At 39.4% G+C, this 22,637-nt stretch overlaps 1 protein-coding gene across 1 annotated transcript in view; it reads right to left on the bottom strand.

The window, feature by feature from the left end:
* Positions 1-22,637, bottom strand: part of STK39 (serine/threonine kinase 39) — a 355,446-nt gene that overhangs the window by 109,244 nt on the left and 223,565 nt on the right. Inside the window, exons 12-14 of the mRNA XM_060177764.1 lie at positions 22,531-22,560; positions 13,807-13,869; positions 11,680-11,747 (exon numbers count right to left, since the gene is read on the bottom strand). Of these exons, the coding sequence (XP_060033747.1) occupies positions 11,680-11,747; positions 13,807-13,869; positions 22,531-22,560 (161 nt within the window). The remainder of the gene's footprint in view (positions 1-11,679; positions 11,748-13,806; positions 13,870-22,530; positions 22,561-22,637) is intronic.

Below are 22,637 nucleotides of genomic sequence, written 5' to 3'. Positions count from 1 at the left end.
TATGGGGGGTCGGGCGGTGGCGCAGTGGGTTAAGCGCATGTGGCGCAAAGCGCAGGGACCAGAGTAAGGATCCCGGTTCGAGCCCCGGCTCTCCACCTGCAGGGGAGTCGCTTCACAGGTGGTGAAGCAGGTCTGCAGGTGTCTATCTTTCTCTTCCCCTCTCTCCATTTCTCTCTGTCCTATCCAACAACGAATTGCATCAACAAGGGCAATAATAATAACCACAACGAAGCTACAACAAGGGCAACAAAAGGGGGAAAAAAATGGCCTCCAGGAGCGGTGGATTCATGGTGCAGGCACCGAGCCCAGCAATAACCCTGGAGGGAAAAAAAAAAAAAAGATTTATTTATTCATTAATATGAGCGTGAGCGAGCGAGCGAGTGAGAGAGAGAGAGAGAGAGAGAGAGAAAAGACACCAGAGCATCACTCTGGCATATTCCATGCTGGGAACTCAACTCTGGAAACCACACTTGCCAAATACAACACTCTGTCCATTCTGCCACCTCCTGAGAAGTGGAATAATTTTTTAAAATTTATTTTCCCTTTTGTTGCCCTTGTTTTTTATTGTTGTTGTAGTTATTATTGTTGTTATTGATGTCGTCATTGTTAGGACAGAGAGAAATGGAGAGAGGAGGGGAAGACAGAGAGGGGGAGAGAAAGATAGACACCTGCAGACCTGCTTCACTGCCTGTGAAGTGACTCCCTTGCAGGTGGGGAACCAGGGGCTCGAACAGGAATCCTTAAGCTGGTCCTTGCACTTCACACCACGTGCACCTAACCCGCTGTGCTACCGCACGACTCCCACGAAATAAAAATTTTAATGGTCAGCTTCGTAGTCTTTCATTTCCCTGTTTAAAAAAAAATTAAATATCTTTGTTTATTTTGGGTGAGAAACTCAGCTTGGCTTATGATAGTGCCAGGAATCAAACATCTAAGGTCTCAGTCATGAAAATCTGGAAACAAAATATTTATAAAATAAAATTTTAAAATGTTCAGTTCAGGGGCCAGAGAGATATCTGACCGGGTAGAGTGCATGCCATGCCATGAAAGAAGCCTAGGTACAAGCCCCAGCACCAATGAGAGGTGCCATGGTACCAGAGAAAGTTCTAGTGCTGTGGTTTCTCCCTCCTCTCCTTCTATCTAAATTATTCTAATGTTAAAAGTGATTAGAGAGAAAAAAAATGATTAGAGAGGGGTGCTGGGGAAACAGTATAATGGTTAAGCAAAAAAGTCTTTCATACCTGAGGCTCTAAAGTCTCAAGTTTAATCTCCAGCACCACCACCATAAGCCAGAGCTGAACAGTGCTCTGGTCTTTCTCTCTCTTGCTTCTCTCTCTCTCTCTCTCTATATATATATATATATATATATTTTTTTTTTTCCTCTCATCAAAAAAAATAATTCAGTTTTCTAAATATACTCAAAAATAAAACCATAGAGATATGTAAATTACTATATACATCAACAATGTTTTTACCCATTTATTCTTATGCCTTCTTGTTCCACAATAAAAAAAACTACACTGTATTATGAATGTGTTTCATCTTTTTATTTTACTTTTACTACCTTTACCTTACCAAATTTTTCTTTTTACCTCCCAAATTTTCTTAATGTAAATCTCCCTTCAACACATTTACAGCAGAAAGATTTTGTAAATTCAAAAAGTCCACAGTCTGTACCATGTTATATCAGTCATACTTACTATCTCCCTGTACCATATCAATGATAACATAGCACTAATATTACAAGACTTGTCACCAGCCTACTAGCTATGTGAGGTAAAAAGAAGTTACCTAATTCCAATCTTTCTTTTTCCATCTTTGGGCAACAAACATGAACAAGAGAAAAAAATGAATTAGACAAGCGATCTATCAGTACTTTTAAAATTATAACAAATCTACAAATTCACCATCTTTAGAATATCCTCCAAAATATTTCAGGTAATCCTGTCACAATAATTAATGATGAGCTCATTGAGAAATACTGTTGAAAGAATATCTATGTGGGGAGTCGGGCGGTAGTGCAGCTGATTAAACGCATGTGGCACGAAGCGCAAGGACTGGCATAAGGATCCCAGTTTGAGCTCCTGGCTCCCCACCTGCAGGGGAGTCACTTCACAGGCAGTGAAACAGATCTGCAGGTGTCTGTCTTTCACTCCCCCTCTCTGTCTTTCCCTCCTCTCTCTATTTCTCTCTGTCCTATCCAACAACAACAATAATAACTACAACAACAATAAAAAACAAGGGCAACGAAAGGGAAAATAAACATTTTTAAAAATTAAAAAAATGAAGATCTATGTGAAAAGCTAATGGGGGGGTCAGTCAGTGGCACACCTGGTTAAGTGCACATCCTATAATGCAAAAGGACCCAGGTTCAAGCCCCTGGTCCCCACCTGTAAGGGGAAAGTTTCATGAGCAGTAAAGCAGGACTGCAGGTGTCTCTCTGTCTCCCTAGCTGATTGGGGGTGGGGGTGTAAGGCAGTGGTACACCTGGTTAAATACACACACTATAGTGCACAAGGATCCAGGTTCAAGTCCCTGGTCCCCACTTGCAGTGGTAAAGTAGAGATGCAAGTGTCTCTCTGTCTTCCTCCATCTCTATCTCCCCTCACTCTCAATTTCTCCCTATCTCTATCCAATAATAAAGAAAAAATTTAAAAAGCTAATTAGAAGATGGGCAAATGTAACAATTCTCCACGTATATAAATTTCTTAGCGCACTCAAAATGGAGCCGAATAGAGCAAGGTCATAAGATCAAGCAGAGAACAAAGCCCAGCATATTCAACAGCCCAGGGTTTAAGACCTGCTGCTGCCTCTTCTGGGCTGCACTTTCGGAAGAATTACCCTTATGATTTTACACCTTCCTCTCATCGCCTGTGAAATGTCAGTCGTGACAGTATTCATGATGTAGAGGTTTTATTATCACACAAGACAAAGCACACACAGTGCTTATCACAGTGCCTGGCACACAGTGGATAATTTTGACTTTTTGAAGGATATCACTGACAACAAAACCTGACAATTCTCAGAGGAAAAGAGAAAACTTAAAAAAAAAAAAAAGACTATGCCAAATGTCTTTCATATGAAATAACTGGGGTGGGGTTAGATAGCGTAATGATAATAACTGAGGTTCAATCCCCCACACCATCATAAGCCAGAGCTGAGTAATGCTCTGGTAAAAAAAAAAAAAAAAAAAAAAAAAAGAACTGAAATAACAGTATTTCTAAAAACTTGGTGGTCCCTTCATCATAGTACACTCTATTGAATAAACAAATAAAGTCACATCAGAAATAATTTAAACATGAGAAGGCTCTTGCCAAAGGCCACAGCCTAGCACTGGCCCTGGATTCATCCTAAATATTACTCTTTTCAAATTTTTGAATACTGAAAAATAATAAACAGTGGTTACAATGGGAATAAGTAACCTAAAGACAGCATTCAAACAAAAGGGTATGTGACCTACCTTCGCCTGCCCATGGCTGTTTGTTTCACCGGCCCCAAGCTGCATTTATCACTTTCTCCCTGTGCTACAATCATTTGTGCCAGGTCTGATTTCTCTGTCTACATAGAGCTCTTTGAGTGTAGAATGTCTGCCTTACTCATCTTTGGATTTTCTTTTCTTTTTTTTCCTCCAGGGTTATTGCCGGGGCTTGGTGCCTGCACCACAAAACCACTGCTCCTAGAGACCATTTTCCCTCCCTTTTGTTGCCCTTGTTGTTTTATCATTGTTGTGGTTATTATTATTGTTATTATTGTTATTGTCGTTGGATAGGACCGAGAGAAATCGAGAGAGGAGGGAAAGACAGAGAAGGGGAGAGAAAAATAAGACACCTGCAGACCTGCTTCACTGCTTGTGAAGCGACTCCCCTGCAGGTGGAGAGCCGGGGGCTCGAACTGGGATCCTTATGCAGGTTCTTGTGCTTCATACCACATGGCTTAACCCAACTGCGATACCGCCCGACTCCTCATCTTTGGATTTTCAAGGAAGCCTTGCAAAACACAAACACAAACACACACACACACACACACACACACACACACACACACACACACACACACACACACGGTTGTTGAGAGAGAAAAAAGGAACATGTAGTAAAAAGCATGCCCACAATTGAACATTATGCCTACATTAGTTAACCTTTTGGGTGAAAACCAATCAAGTCTCCTAACAAATTGACTAGTTAAGAATTATACAATTAACCCCATTTACAGGATCGAGAATCTTCTGAGATATCTAATCCCTGCTGAATAGTGGTAATATGGAGTTATAATTCAAGTACACTAATGCTAAAACAGTGATAAACTTTTTTTTTTATCATCTTCAGCTTTCTGAAAAAAAAAATTGCAATTTACTAAGCTTATATTTTGCCAAAAAAGTAAGATAGTCTTTTAATGGGGAAATAACGGTAAGTCAAATTAAGCAATATTACCATGCTAAAGGATTTCTGTTTAAAAATGCATCCTATTCTAGAGAGTATTGCTACCATCAGAAAGTGTTCTGTTTACTTAATTTTTTCACTGTCCCATCAAGGGGAAGTGATATGATGTATATTAAGAAGGAAATCTCATTAAATTGATGGAATGGACGATACCTTCTCCCAGCATCAATGTATGAAAACTCTTATGGTTGCCTTTAGCAAAACTGTAAAAGTAATCCATAGGGTTGAGCTGTCAAAGTATAAACATCATCTGACACAAAGGAATTCATTTAAACAGTTAATTTATCATCTTTCTAAATCACTGAGTTTGATTCTTTAAAAAATAACGCATATGCTTAATGTCAAATACATGTCTATTTTATGAAAAATATGCTAATGACATAATGTTTGCACAATGTTTAACACAAGCCAGAAATTATATTACCATCTACGGACAGTAAATTATGAGGCAGTCCACTTAGCATTCGTCTCCTGAGATAGACTTAAAAGGATGCCTTTATCTTGTATCTAATTTTATGATACTTAATTTTTAATATTGCCATTGCCATACACAAAATGAACAAGATTTTTTTTCAGAAAGGCATATAAAGGAAAACTCTACATTTTAATGATTTTTACTGTTGAACATTGAGACCTGAGGTCTATTCCCCGCCCCCCAACTTTAACAAGTCAGTCTTAAAAAAGCAAGTTAAAACTATATATATATGCCTTTTAACACTTATTCTTTCAGCAATCCTTACTATAAATAATGGAAAAACAAACCACTTAAAGTAATGTATTTGCTTATCCTAGTAGAATATCACATTTTGACATAAAATTAATCCTGGGGGTCGGACGGTACCATAGCGGGTTAAGCGTACATGGTGCAAAGTGCAAGGACCAGCATAAGGATCCCAGTTTGAGCCCCCGGATCCCCACCTGCAGGGGAGTCGGCGCTTCAAAGGTGGAGGAGCAGGTCTGCGGGTGTCTATGTTTCTCTCCCCCTCTCTGTCTTCCCTTCCTCTCTCCATTTCTCTCTGTTCTATCCAACAACAAACGACATCAACAACAATAATAACCACAACAAGGCTACAAAACAACAACAAAGGCAACAAAAGGGGGGAAAAATGGCCTCCAGGAGCAGTGGATTCATGGTGCAGGCACTGAGCCCCAGCAATAACCTTGGAGGCAACAACAACAGAAAAATCCTTATTTCCTACTTTCAGAGTGAAGGTAAGATGTACCTGGCTCCTCTGAGGAGGGGTGAGGGCAGGGGCAGTAAAGTCAAGTCTGTGGCAGGTAGGTCTATAAATACTATGTCAAGAAGAAAGTCAGAGTGACCTTTGCTAGAGGCGGAGAGAGCAACCACCCAAGTAGCTAGTTAAGGAACTGTGAAAGGTCGACTTGAATGTAAGTTTCTATCCACTAGACTGTGGAGCACAATGTACATGTCATGCCCAGATGGCCTCAGGAGATAAGAAAGAGAAGCGTACTGCTTTCCAATAACTGATAGTCACACATTATTTAAGCTAGTGATTCCCAAAGTCAGAGTGAGAGGTGTAGAGGTTTATGTAGGGAATGTGGGGGTATACATGCCTGTAATATATGTATGGCTATACAGGTGAGTGTACATATCTGTATAAGACAGCCAAGCCTTAATGTGACTATGGAAAGAAATAAGAAGTTACAAACACGGGGATGCATTTTCTGAAATCTAGCCAAAACATCATTCCAGCTGCCTTTCACACTGACTAGTTTAGGAGACATAGTCTGAGGGAAGAGATGGTTCAAATGATCTAGAGTAAATAAAAAAAAAAAATAGAGGAAAAAGAGAAGAGGAGAGAGAAGGAGAGAGGGAGAGAGAAAGAGAGAGAGAGCTGTTCAGCTTTGACAAGTGTGGTGTGGTGCTTCAGTCTGGAACCTCTGAAATATCAGGCATGCAGTCCATTTATTTATTTATTTATTTATTTGGGGGATTAATAACTTGTTGACAGTAAAATATGGTAGTTGCTAAATGTGTAACATTTTCATTTTTCCACATAACGCTCTACCCCCCCCCCACACCTAGGTCTTCCTCCGCCATCCTATTCCAGAGGCCGAACATTCCCCCTCACCGAAGAGTCCTTTACTTTATTGCGATAAAACCAACTTCAGTGTAAGTTCTGCTTCGTGTCTTCCTTTCTGTTTTTATTTTTCAGCCTCTGCCTATGAGTGGGATCATCCCATATTCATCCTTCTCTTTCTGGCTTATCTCACTTAATATGATTCCTTCAAGCTTCATTCAAGATGACGTGAAGAAGGTGAATTCACCATTTTGAATATCTGAGCAGTTCATTCCCTGACCACCTTCCCTACTACCTTGATAAGTAACGCTGGCTCCCTAGCTGAACTACTAGTCATAACTGTTTATAGCATACCTTCTGCTCGGAATTGTTGTAATTGCTATTTGTTCTGTCTGGCACCCTCTTCCTGCAAACAACATAATGGCTTGATTTCTCATTTCTGTTAGAGCCCTGCTCCAATATCAGTTTATTTAAAGAGGTCTGTGGTTGGCAGAATTCTGAGTCCTCCAATATCTCTGCTCCTTGGTGCACATGCCTTGCATGATTCTTAAGTGTGATGCAACATCACGCCCACAATTAAGTTATATTATATGGCAAAGGAGAAGGAAATTTGTATATGCAATCATGGTTCAAAATCAGTTGATTCTGAATTAATCAAAAGGGACTGGATTGGATTAATTAGGATTCTGCTCTTTGAAGGAAATGGAAATAGTTATCCCTTGTCGCCCTGGAAAAAAGTAAAGTTAACTATCTGAGGCTGCCTAGACCTCAGTCTACAACTGCAAGGGGCTTAATTCTGATAATAGTCAAATGAACTCAGAAGACCCTGAACTCCGAATGAGTAGGATTTATCCTCAGCCTTTTGAAAAATGGCAGAAAACCCATTTAAGCCATGCACAGACTTTTAACCCAAAGAAACTAAAAAAATAAATGGATTTTTTTTAATTGAGGGGGTTAATGGTTTACAGTGTATTCACTGACATGTGCGTACAATTTCATTATGCACCAACCAATTCATTTGTGGTAGCTTACTCCACAGCAGCTGGGCATTAATATGCCTTCATTAATTCAGGACAGCAACTCTCATATTTTCTTCCTGATGTAGCAGGTTCCTTCAGGGAACTTGATATATGTGTGTGTGTGTGTGTGTGTGTGTGTGTGTGTGTGTGTGTGATTTGAATATTTAAATTTTCCCTCTCCCTGGCACTAGAACATAAGCTTCTAGTGGGAAGGGAAGAAATTTGTCTGCCCTCTTATCTTCTGTACCCCACAATGACCCTGTATGCATATTCCCAGAGGATTAAAGAACAGTTTAACTATAGCCTTGTTAGCTTATCAAATGGAAAAAAAATAGCAGAGGTTTTATGGGCTGTTGTTGGGTGATGTGAAATTTGTCACCAAAGTACAGAGACATTTCAAAAAGCAATGAAAACTTTGCTTGAGTTAGGAAAGTTATAGAATGTGAACTGTAAAAAAAAAAAAAAAAAAAATCACTCAATCTCCCAGCTAGATTCCAGTCAGATCAGAGCACCTGTGGAGCCCCACATCACAGGATGGGCGCTACATTGAAATGGGACAGCATTAAACGGGAAAGCAAAGAGTTCTGAGGCCAAAGAGGTCTCAGATTCCAACTTTAATACCTACTCTGGAAAACTCTGGAGAACTTTTAAACTTTTGGTTTTGATTTTTATTATGACAGAGACAGAGAAATAGGGCGAGATAGGAAAGAGACGGGGAGAAAAAAAAAGAGATAGCGATAGCACTGTTCCACTGGCCATGAAGCTTCTCCTCTACAGGTGGGGACCAGGGGCTCAAACCTGAGTCCTTGTGCATGGTGACTCGTGGTCTTTAGCAGCTATGTCACCATCCAGCCCAGATCCTATAATATCAATATCCCTAATGACTCCCCCAATAGAGGGGAGTGTATTAGAATATTATTCATTATTTCTGGACTTTTTTGAATATGGAGCATCTTGTAAAAGCTACTGACCTAAGTCATAACTCAGGAAAACAAATACCTGGGCCTGTGAGGAAAAAGTAACAATAAGTAGGTTTATAGTAAATGGTAATAGATGTTAAGAAAATAAGATTTTGAGGATACAGGATTCTTTTTTTGTGTGTGTGTGAAAAGTAAGGCTTGTTACCTGTACTGTTTTGCCTAGGGAAAAAATAATAATTAACAAGCCTTGAAAATGTATGCAAATGGCTCTCAAAAAGAAATAACATGAATGCACTTGTTTTACATTGTTTTAGTAGTGATAGCAAAAGAATATTTAGAGGCATCACTCAGTTATATGCATTTTAACAACATCCTTTCTAGAAGACCTTAACCCAGAAAAAGTAGTATTTGTTTTACGGAACAAAATTTGAACTTGTCTGAATCCAGCAAAGGAAGGTCAGTTCAATTTCTAGAAGCAGGGTGAATTACAACAATTTAAGCTTTTTCTGTATCACTGAGGTAATCATGGGGGGGTGGTGATATGAGCTGATGTATTATCAAAGGCTAGGTAAATACTCAGCAAAGATTCTTGCATGGAGACTAGGAAAAGGGATGATTGTATTCAAAAGGTCTCGTCTGTCTCTCCTTGTTTTTTAAAAAACATAATTAACTTTTTATTTATTTATTTTTTTGCCTCCAGGATTATTGCTGAGGCTCGGTGCCAGCACCATGAATCCACTGTTCCTGGAAGCTATTTTTTTTCCCCTTTGTTTCCCTTGTTTTGATTATTATTGTTATTGTTATTATTATTGATGTCATTGTTTTTGGATAGGACAGAGAGAAATGGAGAGAGATGGGGAGGACAGATAGACACCTGCAGACTGGCTTCACTGCTTGTGAAGCGACTGCCCTGCAGGTAGGGAGCCAGGGGCTCAAACCTGGATCCTTATGCTGGTCCTTGAGCTTTGTGCCATGTGCACTTAACCTGCAGCACTACCACCCAACCCCCGCATAATTAACTTTTTAAAATTTATCGAATACCACATGACTCATTGGGCTTGACAGTAAAAGTCTCTTAAGTCTCCCTTACATCTCAGTGACAAATGCTGTCTCTGATGCAAGATGAGTTTCTTATAAATACTAGTGGAATGAAAGAGTAAATGAACAAGTGAAAAATAGATGAAAAGAGTACTTAATTCCAAAGTCAGACAAAAAAAAAAAAGGAGGGAGGGAGGGAGTGAAGTGGTGCCGGGATAGCCTGAGGGTACTTCTTCCCGAGCTAGTGCTCTCAGGGTTGGGGAGAACTCAACTGGAGCCAATCTAGGCTGCTGCGTGGGAGAGGGATCAGGAACTCGTGCCGCACTAACTTCGCAGGAGGTACACTCTGGAACTCTCGGAGCCGGAAAGCAATTTCCAAGTGTCTTTAATCAGAAGAGCAGCTGTTTTTATACTCTCCAAGTAGGGTGGAAACAGGATGTGATATAGAGAGGGTGGAGCGAAAAGTGACTGGTGGATGATCAGGGTGTGACAAGGAGAGTATCAGGGTGTGACAAGGAGAGGGGGTGGAGCAGGTGAGAATTCTACCACTAAACCACCAATGCCCTGGAGGGAGTGTGGTGCTTTATGAAAATGTAAAAGTGATTTATGTAAATAGACCAAAGCTTTGAATGGGATTAAATCTATCCCTATATAGGCATATGGTTAAGCAGAAGCCAGGGGGAGGGGGAGCTGGCATACTATCCAACAAAGTGGGGGAGGGAGAGAAGAGAGAGTGCTAAACCTATAAATTGCAAATAATCAAGACTATTCTACATACAAGAATACTGGTCATAAAAGGTCTTGTAATAAATCTACTTCTTGACTAGAAAATCAATTCTGAATTAAACTACAGCAAGGATTGCTGTGCAGTTCCCATGGTAAGTATGTGAAAACACACTGAAAACTGTAAATGCCCAAGAGAAGCAAGGAATGATTACAGCAAAGATAATCTACCTGACAGTATATGATAACTCAGGGGACTGGAAACTAACTTTGAAAATGAATTTGACATTTTTATAGGCACATCTCTGAAAATGGTCTACTAGCCTTGTGTTTATTTAATTGTTAAAGAGCGTGTGTATAGTATAACCTGTTCTATAAAATGTACTCAAAACTGGTGTACTGATTGAGTCAACTAATTTATCTGTTTATGGTTAAAGTTAAGCAATTTTCTTTTGTCATGAACACTAAAAGCATCTTTAAAATTTATTAACTTTTCTCTCTTTTTTTTGAGAGAGCAGAACACTGTTGTCATTTTATTTCATTTCAGTTTTTTTTTTTAACTATTTATATTGCCATTCAATTAGAATTCATGCCTTATAGTGCAAACTCTTACACATCAGTACAATTTCTCTTCTCATGGGGCCAGGTGGTAGCACACCTCTTTGAGAGCACAATGTTACAATTTCTCTTCTCACCATGACAGGTATCTGTAAAACACTCACTTCCAACTTTGTTCCTTCCCCACCATGCACCAGGACTCCAATGCCCTCTCCATCCTCTCCTTACCCAGAGTTTTGTTTGGTACAATGGGTGTGATGTATTGCTATGTTATTTCATGCAGTACAGAGATCAAATTCAGGACTTCACACATGGCTGTATCATTAAGCATATTGCCAGTTACAAGACACTACATCCTTAACAAAGAATGCATTAAGATGAACATTATTTTTTTACTACTTGATATAAAGTTTTCATTCATTTGATATAATGACTGCTACCAGGTACCTTATTTGTATCCATTTTTGAGAAGACTGAGGGTTCTTTCAAAATGTATCTGTCATTTCTCCACAGTGGCTGATCAAATCTGCCACTGAAAACTGTTCTGAACAGGCAACTAGTGGTAAGTATAAGCATAGTTTATTTCTGTCAGAGACTGACTGCTGAAGTGTGAAAGAAACTCATTAAAAATCCCTTGCTGTGATCTTACATTGTAAAAAAGAAAAAAAAAAAAAAAAAGACCCACAAAAGAAAGACAAGGAAAAAAACATGATGAAGGGCACAATGAGCCTGCAAACACACTCATGTGGTGCTGTTCTTCTTTAGTAAGCAATTGGAAGAGAACAATTAGTCTTGGGGCTACAAAATAGAGTGGCTGGTTTAGGGAAATCAAATAAGCTAGCAATTTTATTTTATGCTAATATTATGAAAAGTTAATGAAGGGGACAGAAATATTGGAGGATTCAAAAAAGGTGATACAAAATAAACAGTAGTACTTTACCTTAATCTTAAAACGAGGTTCACAGCACAAGAAGCTTCTCTGTAGTCTTCATTGGCATTTGGTAGGCCCTTCAAAAACAAGAGGAAAGAGTGTTCAAAGCTTCCCTTGATTCATACACCCATTTCTGGACATTTCAAAGTAGGTCTTTACACATGCAGGTTTTGTTTGGTCTCATTTTCTCATCATACTTTTGGGTACAAATGTTTCTGTAGGATGAGCACAATGAATAATCAGAATATGCTGTAATGAGTCCAAAGCAACTGGAGGCATGAACTGCACCTACCCGGCCTTAGTAATGCACAAAGATTAGTTACCTGGAACTTCAGAATGCAGGAGCGGGTAGAACTAGTAGGTATGGCTACTCAGTGTCTTTTCAGTCTTTTCACCCAGGGCCTAATGTTTTGCATAGATTGCCATAGGTTTCTACTAAATAGACCCTCTCTCTTCCTATGAATGCCTGTATAGGTTTAGACCTTTTTGTACTGGACAGAGGGAGAGAAGGAGAGAGGGAGGGAGAGAGGGAGAGAGAGAGAGAGAGAGGGGGGGGGGAGAGAGAGAGAGAGATTGTTAATTGAGGTCAAGCCTTGGCTCTGCAACTGACCAGCTATGCATTCATAGGAAAGTCATAATCTGAACCTATTTTCTCCTGTACAAAGTAAGAACAATATCTACCAAAAAAATCTGCTGGAATGGGATGGAAAGACAGCTCACTGAGTAGGGCATATGCCCTACCATGCACTCAGTCCAGGTTTGAGCTCTGGAACCATGTGGAAGGTACTATGGTACTCTGGGAAGCGCTGGTCCTGTGGTTTTTTTTCTTTCTTTTACTTTTTTTACGGGGGGGGGGGGTAGAACAGAGAGAAATTGAAAGGGGAGGGGAAGATAAAGAAGGTGAGTGAAAGATAAACTTGCAGACCTGCTTCACTGCTTGTGCAGCAACCCCCCTGCAGGTGGGGAGCCAGGGGCTCCAACCAGAATCCTTGCGCTTAGCCTGGTGCACCACCACCCACCCTTCCCTGTAATTTCTTTAACTGAATGAGAAGATAACCCAGAATAGTAAAGGAGTGCATGCATAAAGCTTAGCTTCTCCAGAAAACAAAATGAGAATAAAGAGAGAATAAAGCACTAATGGAGTAGAGTCATAAACTATGCCTTGTTATACAGTACTGGTTATCTTAATCTACTCCCTTTAGTTCTCTTTGCCTTGTGCTGCATTTGCTTTCTTAATCTACCTTTTGTTAACCATCCAGTTCCTATAGTTATATCAAAATATTTCCCCCTGGGTGGCCAGATACAGCCCAAAACCCAAACTGCATCCCGGTCCTGCAACCAAACAGTTGTGTACCTTTGAGTGAGTCAGTCTCTGCAAGTCTTTGTCTCTAGCTATAAAACAAAGGCTTATTATTAATACCAAGAGATAAAACCTGACCTCAAACAAATCTCCTGTAGCTGTAGCCATGAATCTAACCACCTCTTCAGTATATGGCTAGTTCATAAAACACAGACAAGGTAGGACAGAAATGAATTTAAATGGAATATGAAGAACTTGAAAGCAAATTGTGAGTTAGCGGTTGGTGATTCCTGATAGTATAGCCACCAGCATTCAACAGCATTGTTAATCTTCACCCAAAAGGACTCTTCACACGTGCTTTCTGTCCTGTAATTTTCTAAGTGCTTGTCACAGTTATAAGACAAGTTGCAAAAAAAGGCAAAACTGACCCATAAAATTCAATGATAAAATAATTATGAAAACAGGTGACAGAAATCCAACCAGGAACAAAGAAAAAAAGAAAAAGTAGCAATTAGCTACAATGTTTTGTGGCTGGACTCTAACAGAATAGTGAGTCATTTTCTTTCCTTTTCTTATTTCACATAGTCCTAGCAATTTCAGAAGCAGTTTGGTAATCAATTCTTGTTCTTGAGCCTATCATTTAAAGGTTGGAGTCCTGAAAATCACAGTCAGTAGTAAGTGTACTCTTTTCACTCCCTATCTATTAAAAAAGAGAGTTTACAAGCCCCTCATTTGGAAACACTACCCTGAAATTGTCTATTTTTCTAAAATACTGGGTTTTCTAAAATTGGTCTACAGAGCATCTCAATGTAAATGACTGACATAGAAAAACATACCTGAGAATCTTGCACTGAGAGAGACTGGATTTGCTCAGGTATGCTGCTGGCATTCACCGCGATCTGGTAAGAGAACCACCATTACAGCACTTTGTGTTTCCATATATGTCCCAGTTATCAGAGACAAACATTTTGTTTGACTGAAATAATGTCACAACAATATTTTCTACAGGGTAGTGTCTGCCTGCCTGCTTTGAAATCACAAGAGATACGTGTCAGAGAAGACACTTTAGATCTGAAAATTTCATGGAAAAGGGAGAGAACTTTATCTTTAACAAGAAGGCTCCGTCATCCTTCCTTATCTTGAGCAAACCACCCAACTAAAGTGCAAATGTATTTGATACTTTAAATCTACCAACAAAAAGTTTCCCTAGATGATCTTTTCTTGTCATAAAGCTTATCTAAATTTAAGGGCCTGCTCAGGAAAAGATGCTAGGGTTAGTAAAGCCTGACCCTTTGAGTAATTTAATTCACTGAATTTCAGAAATACATTAACGTATATTTCTTCCCTTCAGAAAGTAAGAGTAACAGGTTATATTTCTCTCTCAAAGTTGGAAGCCTGTGTAATTCTGTGTAATACTCTAAATATTTCTGACTTAAGGCCCATTTTTGTGAACTCTGCCCTGAAACAAAACTTGAAAGACAAAAAGGGGGGGAAAAAACCACAAAAGAGAAACAGCAACGAAAAGGAGTACCCATTTCTAAACTCCCCATTAATTCTAAAATAAGCTATGTCATCAGAAATTTTATGTGGAAGAATTTTCTGAGGGATAAGAGTATAAAATTCTTATCTTTTTTTTTTTTTTTTTTTTGCCTCTAGTGTTATTCTGGGGCTCAATGCCTGCACTGCGAATCCACTGCTCATGGAGGCTATTTTTTCCCTTTTGTTGGCCTTGTTTATCATCGCTGTTGTTATAATTGTTGTTGTTGCTATCGATGTCTTTGTTGTTGGATAGGACAGAGAGAAATGGTGAGAGGAAAGAAAGACAGACACCTACAGACCTGCTTCACCACTTGTGAAGCGACCACCACCCCCACCCTGGAAGCGGGAAGCTGGGGGGGCTCGAATCAGGATGTGCTCAACCTGATGTGCTACCGCCCACCCCCCAAGAATGTAACATTCTTATTTATTGTGCTTCCACAAAAATAACTGTGTGGTCCATACTCCCAGAGGGATAAAGAATAGGAAAGTTGGGAGTCAGGCTGTAGCACAGCGGGTTAAGCACAGGTGGTGCAAAGCACAAGGACCGGCATAAGGATCCCGGTTCGAACCCAGGCTCCCCACCTGCAGGGGAGTCGCTTCACAGGCGGTGAAGCAGGTCTGCAGGTGTCTATCTTTCTCTCCTCCTCTCTGTCTTCCCCTCCTCTCTCCATTTCTCTCTGTCCTATCCAACAATGACAACAACAATAATAACTACAACAATACAACAACAAGGACAACAAAGGGAATAAACAAATAAAATAAATATAAAAAAAAATTTTTTTAAAAAGAATAGGAAAGTTTTCAAGGGAAGGGATGAGATATGGAGTTCTGGTGGTGAGAATTGTGCCCCTCTTACCCTATGGTCTTGTTAAAATTTCTATTTTATAAATTTAAAAAATAAAAATACAGAAAAATAACTGTGTTCACCACTGGTGGTGGTGTACCTGGTAAAGATGATACCATGTAGAAGAACCATGGCTCAAGCTCTCCAGTCCTCACTTACAGTGGGGAAGCCTCATGAGCTTCACTTTGTTAATAAATTAATTGATTTTTCTTTGACAGGGACGGCCAGAAATTAAGGGGAAAGGGGAGACTGAGTGGGAGAGAGACAGAGAGACACATGCAGCACTACTTCACCACTTGTGAAGCTTTCCCCCTACTTCACCCCTGCAGGTGTTCCTCCATTCCCTTTCTCTGTCTCCCTCTTTTATCTCTGCCCTTTATCTTCTAGCAAAGAAAAAAAAAAAGCCACCAGTGGCAAAAAAAAAAACAAAACACCAAAAAACCTGTTAGAAATATTAGTTATGAAGAGTTATGAAGGGAGGATGTGCTCATATATGCAGTCTACTTTTAAATGCATCAAAAATAAAGATGAATTGATTGATAAGCAAATGAGTATGCATGGATAAAGCCAAGTTCAATAACAGCAGGATGTAGGTGATAGGTCTCTGGTTGATCACTATAAAATGCTTTTAATGTTGAGATATATATATATATATATATTTATTTATATATTTAATATCCACATAAAAGGTTAGGAGAAACTGACTATTAGAAGAGCAAACTACCTCTAATTCATTAACCAGCGAAAGGAGCTGGGCCTACATTAACCGATCTCTTGCAAAGACTCTTTCAGGCTGAATACTCAGTCTTAATTAAGGTTTGCTATACAACCAAATGCCACGTCAGCACATAAAGCATAGTCTATCATTAGAAACCTTAACGACTTTTATTAGAGGTGACAAATTCTCTTTTCCCCTGGGGAGTCCCCATCTCTTGCCTTATTGCCTTGCTCCTGAGTGATCGCCAGAATAGTTATTTCACAAGGCCAGGAGCAGCAAACACAAATGCAGTTTCTATGTGGAGGTGTCATCCTGCACCTAGTGAAAGACACTAGCCTCCTGTGTTTTCAGTGCACAAGCCATATGAATGGCTTCTCAGAAAAATGTGCAGAGATGCACAAGCTTGTGCAAAATATCTTCCTTGACAACTACCTTTAAGCTTCTAAATCTCAAGATTATGGACCAAGTCTATGAGTTTAAGGCATGCTTTGAGGAAGGGTTTACACATTTCAATGTAAAAATTTATAAGAAAATTAGCGCATTTAAGCATCTGTGACTCATCAACAATATAGTGTAAATCTATCTGATGAAACTCTTCCCCCCCCCCTTTGAAGCAGTTAACTGTAAAAAGAAAAATTTAGGGGGCTGGGCAGCAGCACAGCAGGTTAAGCACACATGGCGCAAAGCGCCAAGGACAGTGTAAGGATCCCAGTTCGAGCTCCCAGCTTCCCGCCTGCAGGGGTGTTGCCTCACAAGCAGTGAAACAGGTCTGCAGGTGACTATCTTCCTCTCCCCTTCTCCTCTCAATTTCTCTCTGTCCTATGCAACAACAACAATAATAAAACAACAAGGGCAACAAAAGAGAAAAAAATGAAAAAAATGGCCTCCAGGAGCAGTGGATTTGTGGTGCAGGCACCGAACCCCAGCAATAACCCTGGAGGCAAAAAAAGAAGAGAAAGAAAAAAAGAAAAGAAAAAAGAAAACATAGCGTTATCAGTACTAACTTCTAAAGGCTGAAGTACAACGTAGCAATTATAAGACAACACCAATATGTCACATAAGCAATAAGTTTAGCATTCACATTTTGTCTAACCTCTAGTAAAACTAACTTAGAATAAATTGACACTAAAAGCATTTTCTCCTGAGAACAGGAGTCTGAACTGAGGAACAGGAATATTTTCACAAAGAACCTCTTGCAGGGGCCAGGTGGTGGTGCACCTAGTTGAGTACACTTTACTGTGCACAAAGACCCAGGGCTAAGGCCCCAGCTCACACTTGTAGAAGGAAAGCTTCCCAAGTAAAGTAGCACTGCAGGTGTCTCTGTCTCTCTCCCTCACTATCTCCCTCTTCCCCTCAACTTCTGGCTATCTCTATCAAACAAATAAAAATTAAAATGAAAGAAATAAAGAATCTCGGGAGTCGGGCAGTAGTAGCGCAGTAGGTTAAGAGCACAAGGCGCAAAGCGCAAGGACCGGCATAAGGATCCAGTTCGAGCCCCGGCTCCCCACTGCAGGGGAGTCGCTTCACAGGCGGTGAAGCAGGTCTGCAGGTGTCTGTCCTTCTCTCCCCTTCTGTGTCTCCCCTCTTCTTCCATTTCTGTCTGTCCTATCTAATAACGACGATGACATCAACTACAACAACAATAAAAAACAAGGGCAACAAAAGGGAAAATAAATAAATAAATAGAAAAAAAATTTTTTTTTCCTCCTCCAGGGTTATTGCTGGGCTCGGTGCCTGCACCATGAATCCACCGCTCCTGGAGGCCATTTTTTCCCCCTTTTGTTGCCCTTGTTGTAGCTTCGTTGTGGTTATTATTATTGCCCTTGTTGACGCAATTCGTTGTTGGATAGGACAGAGAGAAATGGAGAGAGGAGGGGAAGACAGAGAAGAGGAGAGAAAGATAGACACCTGCAGACCTGCTTCACCACCTGTGAAGCGACTCCCCTGCAGGTGGGGAGCCGGGGGCTCGAACCGGGATCCTTACGCCGGTCCCTGCGCTTTGTGCCACATGCGCTTAACCCACTGTGCTACCGCCCGACCCCCATAAAAATATTTTTTTTTAAAAAGAATCTCTTCCAGACTTATAAAATTCTACAGGACACATTGTATAGGATCCATGAAGCTTCAATCAATAAAATTTTCTATCCAATGGAGTGACTAAATAGGGAAAACTTTTCTAAGGATTTATGAAATGCTATTAATTTGCCTCCTTCCTGAGATTTCTCATATTTAAAGAACTATAGAAATGATCCCTGAAGGTAGTCTTAGGTTTCTGATATTCAAAACAAATGTTTTCAGAACTTTTGAGCACATCATCTGCCTAGATTCCGGAAGCCAGCAGGAGGGCTCAAGGCTAGGAAGGCAGAAGAGAAGCCACATTTATGGTGGAACAATCTGCATTGTCTCCTCTCTTCTCATCTTCCTCATCTCTCAATAAATAAATAAATAAATAAACACTGGGATGGTGCAGAGAGGGTTCAGGTCCTTGAACATGATGGAGGAGGAGGACTTAGGTGGGGGGTTAGAGTGTTATGCGGAAAACTGAGAAGTGTTACACGTGCATCAACCACTGTATTTTACTGTCGACTGAAAACCGTTAATCCCCCACCAATAAGGGGGAAAAGGGAAATAGTCAAAAAGAGGCCACTCATGGGTAATATGCAAGTCTGATGATCTGGGTTCATTACCTTGTAGTAAATAAAAATATTATGTACATACGTGAAATGAAGAAATATACATATTTCTTCAGTTAACTGTTATTACTATTATGAACGTTTAGCCTGCACCAAGTAGGATAAATAAACATTAATTACTTATTTAATTATCAATTTCTCATGGATAGTAATGAATACTCTAAGGTTATGTATTCAACAGTGTGGCTATACATCTCAAAGTAAGTGGTGTAATTCAGAAACTTCATAATTACTTCATACTGGAAATACTGGCATATTTAGGAGAATCTGTAAATATGGTATAGTGCCAGGCACGCGTATTCAAAGGTCCACTGACAAACATCTACACTGACCTCAGTTTTCTGCTACTAAGATTGCAATACCTAGACATTCTGCCTTTTACTTCCCAGGAAATCAAAAGCCTCCTCACAAATTAAGCTTAATTGTCTCTTTCTTCTCTAAATGTATCCCTAAAATGCTCCTATTTTATTGTAGCATCTTCTTGTGTCCAAACGTGAGAAAACCTGAGAGTGTTTTTTCTGGAACCTCGCCCTGAATTGTAATGCTTTCTGACCTTCCCCTCCCCCTAATTTCTGACATATGGAATTCATGCACTTGTTTAGTATATTTTAGTGTGTGGGTATGGAGTATCTATGGATCAAAGGGAGTCTTCACATGAATAAAATACTACCCAAGTCTAGCTACTTATAGACAAGTTAATGACTGCAATTTAAATGACAGCCAGCCTGTGTTGAGAACCTTATTAAAATGTAAGCACTCTGGCATTCCAGTGTTCCAGTGTTTGGCACATATAAGCACTTTTCTCTCTCGAAGATGTTTAAAGGTAAAGGCATACATATATGTACACTTACCAATGTAGCCTTTTTTCAGCTTTATTGAAGTGTAACTGACAAACGTAAGTACAATAATATTTAAAATGGTGCAGTTTTAGTTAACATCGATATAAGTCCAAAATAAACAGGTGCTTCAAACAAAGCAACCACACGTCTACGTATCTTCACGGGCATATATGTCCCTCAAAAAACATACTAGAAAATGTTAAAGGAATGCAGTTTATGACAACAACTGAAATGCTCACCATGAAAGAAATGGTTAAATAAGCCAAAGTAAATACTTAGCACCAATTAAATATAAAGTAGTAGACCTATAGTAATTACTGTGGTAAGATTTCAAAGCCGTAAGAAAAACTGAAAGAAATTAATTTATAGTCTCCATGTTTTTAAAATAAAATGCTTAAATTCTTTATGTACATATTTACATATGAATGAGAATTAAGTCTAGAGGCAAACTAGTAACTCCTGCAGGATTAAATGACAGTAATGAGGAAAGGTAGCAGCAAGATAAAGCTGCTCTTTCAAGTTTTTTTTTTCTATTTAAGAGTGTCATATCCTTTTTACATATGCCTTCTCAGTAAGGCCTTCCATAACCAACTCACTTATAAACCCCTAGACAGGCTCCTATGCTAAATGTAAGTAGATATGGGCCCTAGGCCACATCAGTGGGGTAGTTAATAGTGTCTATATACTTTTCTCATATTTGGGAGCTACACTCTGGCCTAATCCACCATATTCTAGACCTATTCTCAATTTTCACACCATCTTCACAAATAATATGTTTAGCCCACCTGTATGTTAGCTATCAGGCTCAACCAACAATTACTAAAGTCATGGGCCCCTTGGAGCATACCTAAAATAGACTTCCTAGCTTCTTCCCACCTAAAGACCTCTAGTTTCATCTGCTCGAATCCTACCTTTGGGTTCCTGCTTATTAAACATTTTGTCCTGCTTTATTTATATCCTACTGTCTTTCAGCCACCAAGTTGCAGATTCTACCATGATTCTATCCTGACTTTTCTTGGCAGACAACCTCACCAATGTGTCCAGAGCCCTACCCACTAGGGAAAGATAGAAATAGGCTGCACACATGGTAGGGCAGGCACCCTACCTAGTGAGCACCTCTCCTATAGCAGCTTTAAGAACTGATCAGGATACTAAATTGGCAGTCTTGTGAAAACAAAGTAAGACAAACTTGTCCAAGGAGCTGTAGAGTAGCAGGTGAGGCTGATTATTTCTCAATTCTGGTGACAGTGTTCATACTGAGACAACCTCACAACATATGGAGCAGACATATGGCACCAGGAAATCAAATGTGTCAATAGATAACAGTTAACGACCAAAGACTTTCAAATCCCATTCAAGAAGGTTGATAGTAATGCTTGGTGATCAACTGACAGCATGCCATAAATCATTCTTTCCTCTCTATGCAGAAAATTCCTTTGCAAAATTATCTTGTGATTATCCAAATGGCAAACCAGCTCAAGAAATTTCAATAAGGATGCAGCAACTACTGCAACTTGTTCATGAAGAAAGATCTGTATGTAGCAGAGTCTATAGTAGTAAGATAGGAATCAGTGAAGATCATTCAATGAAGATGGCCTATAGTGAACCAATAACACACTTTTTAAGTCAATAATAATACTTTAATCGTGCCATTCTGTTCTATTTCTACTTAGAATGGACACTTTTGAGGTACTGTTTGACACAGATGAAAATCACTGATGCTATCTATATATGCTATGCTAGAGAAAAGTGAAAAGAGGGCAAGAACCAGGACAGAGATCATGAAACTTGGTAAGATCACTCTTAAAACCAACATGGCACCTATGTAGGCAGAGTGTCCACCTGTAGAGTTCATCACCATCACTCCTAACAGACAGGGGTGTCAACTTTGATCAAAGTTTATATTTTATGTATGAAATGGAAAGATTAATTGAGATAATAAATGCAGGAGGAAATAGAGTCTGAGGATGTAGGCAGACTGGGAGGTCAGAAGACTGAAAATCCAAGGGCAAACCCATTAGTGTGGCATGAAGGGTGAAAAAAGGAGAAAGGGGAGAACAGAGGGTGGAAAGGTAGTAGCTTTGGTACTCTTTTTTATTTATTTTTTTTAATGGCCAGCTGACTGTGACGATGTAAAGCTGATAAAATTTACTCCATTTTATCAAAAGGAAATGTCAACTTTTTTTTTTAAAGTGGGGATAGATATCTTTTGAAACTCAAAGTCGTGTGTTTTCTTAATGAGAATGTATCAAGATACACATTAATTACTAGGTCTGTAAAATGTCTGAAGTTAGTTAAATATGTTCAAATTTCCTCTAGAATTAGCAATTCCTTTGAACTACTGTCATCATTTGTCAATATGCATTAGGATAATTAACCAGATGGAGGAAGTAAAGCAAATCAAAAGATGACCAATTCTCAAGGGGAGGCTGATTAACAGTGTTTCTTGCCTACAAAGTTACCCAGGAGATTTAAAAATCAAGACTAAGAGATTTAACTAGAGTTCTTAACTAATGCAATGACTTGCTTTATTTTAAATTAAAAACCTAAGAGAAAACTTGCTTATGTGTTCATGATGTTTTCCAAACAACAGCAATGTGAAGAGTGAAGGTTAACTAAGTGCCTACTGTGTGTCAAGAACTCTAGTGAGTGTTTTATGTACACGATTTGATCAGTCCTCAGCAGCAACACTGTAAGTATGGATTCATCCCATTTGATGGAAGAGGAAGCTGAGAGTAACTTGCCACCAAATTTATACATCACAAAAGTAACTTGAAGAGCAGTAGAGACTGCAAAGTCCACACAACAATTGTTCCCTCTCCTCTGTAAGAACGAAAGAGTAAAGCTTTTTCTCCAAAGGAATCAATCAGATCCAGATGTCATAAGGTGAGAAGTAGGTTAGCAAATAAAACAAATCAGTCACTCACCTCTGGATTTTCTTCTTTTACTCTTCGTGACTGTAAAACAATTACATACCCATTAATGCACACAATACAGGAATACCACAAAAATAAAACTGAAAGAGACTTGCTAA

Source organism: Erinaceus europaeus, chromosome 18, assembly GCF_950295315.1.
Source record: "Erinaceus europaeus chromosome 18, mEriEur2.1, whole genome shotgun sequence".
Lineage (NCBI taxonomy): Eukaryota > Metazoa > Chordata > Mammalia > Eulipotyphla > Erinaceidae > Erinaceus > Erinaceus europaeus.
The sequence above is the reverse complement of the archived record's forward strand: the minus strand, read 5'-3'. Positions and strand labels throughout refer to the sequence as shown.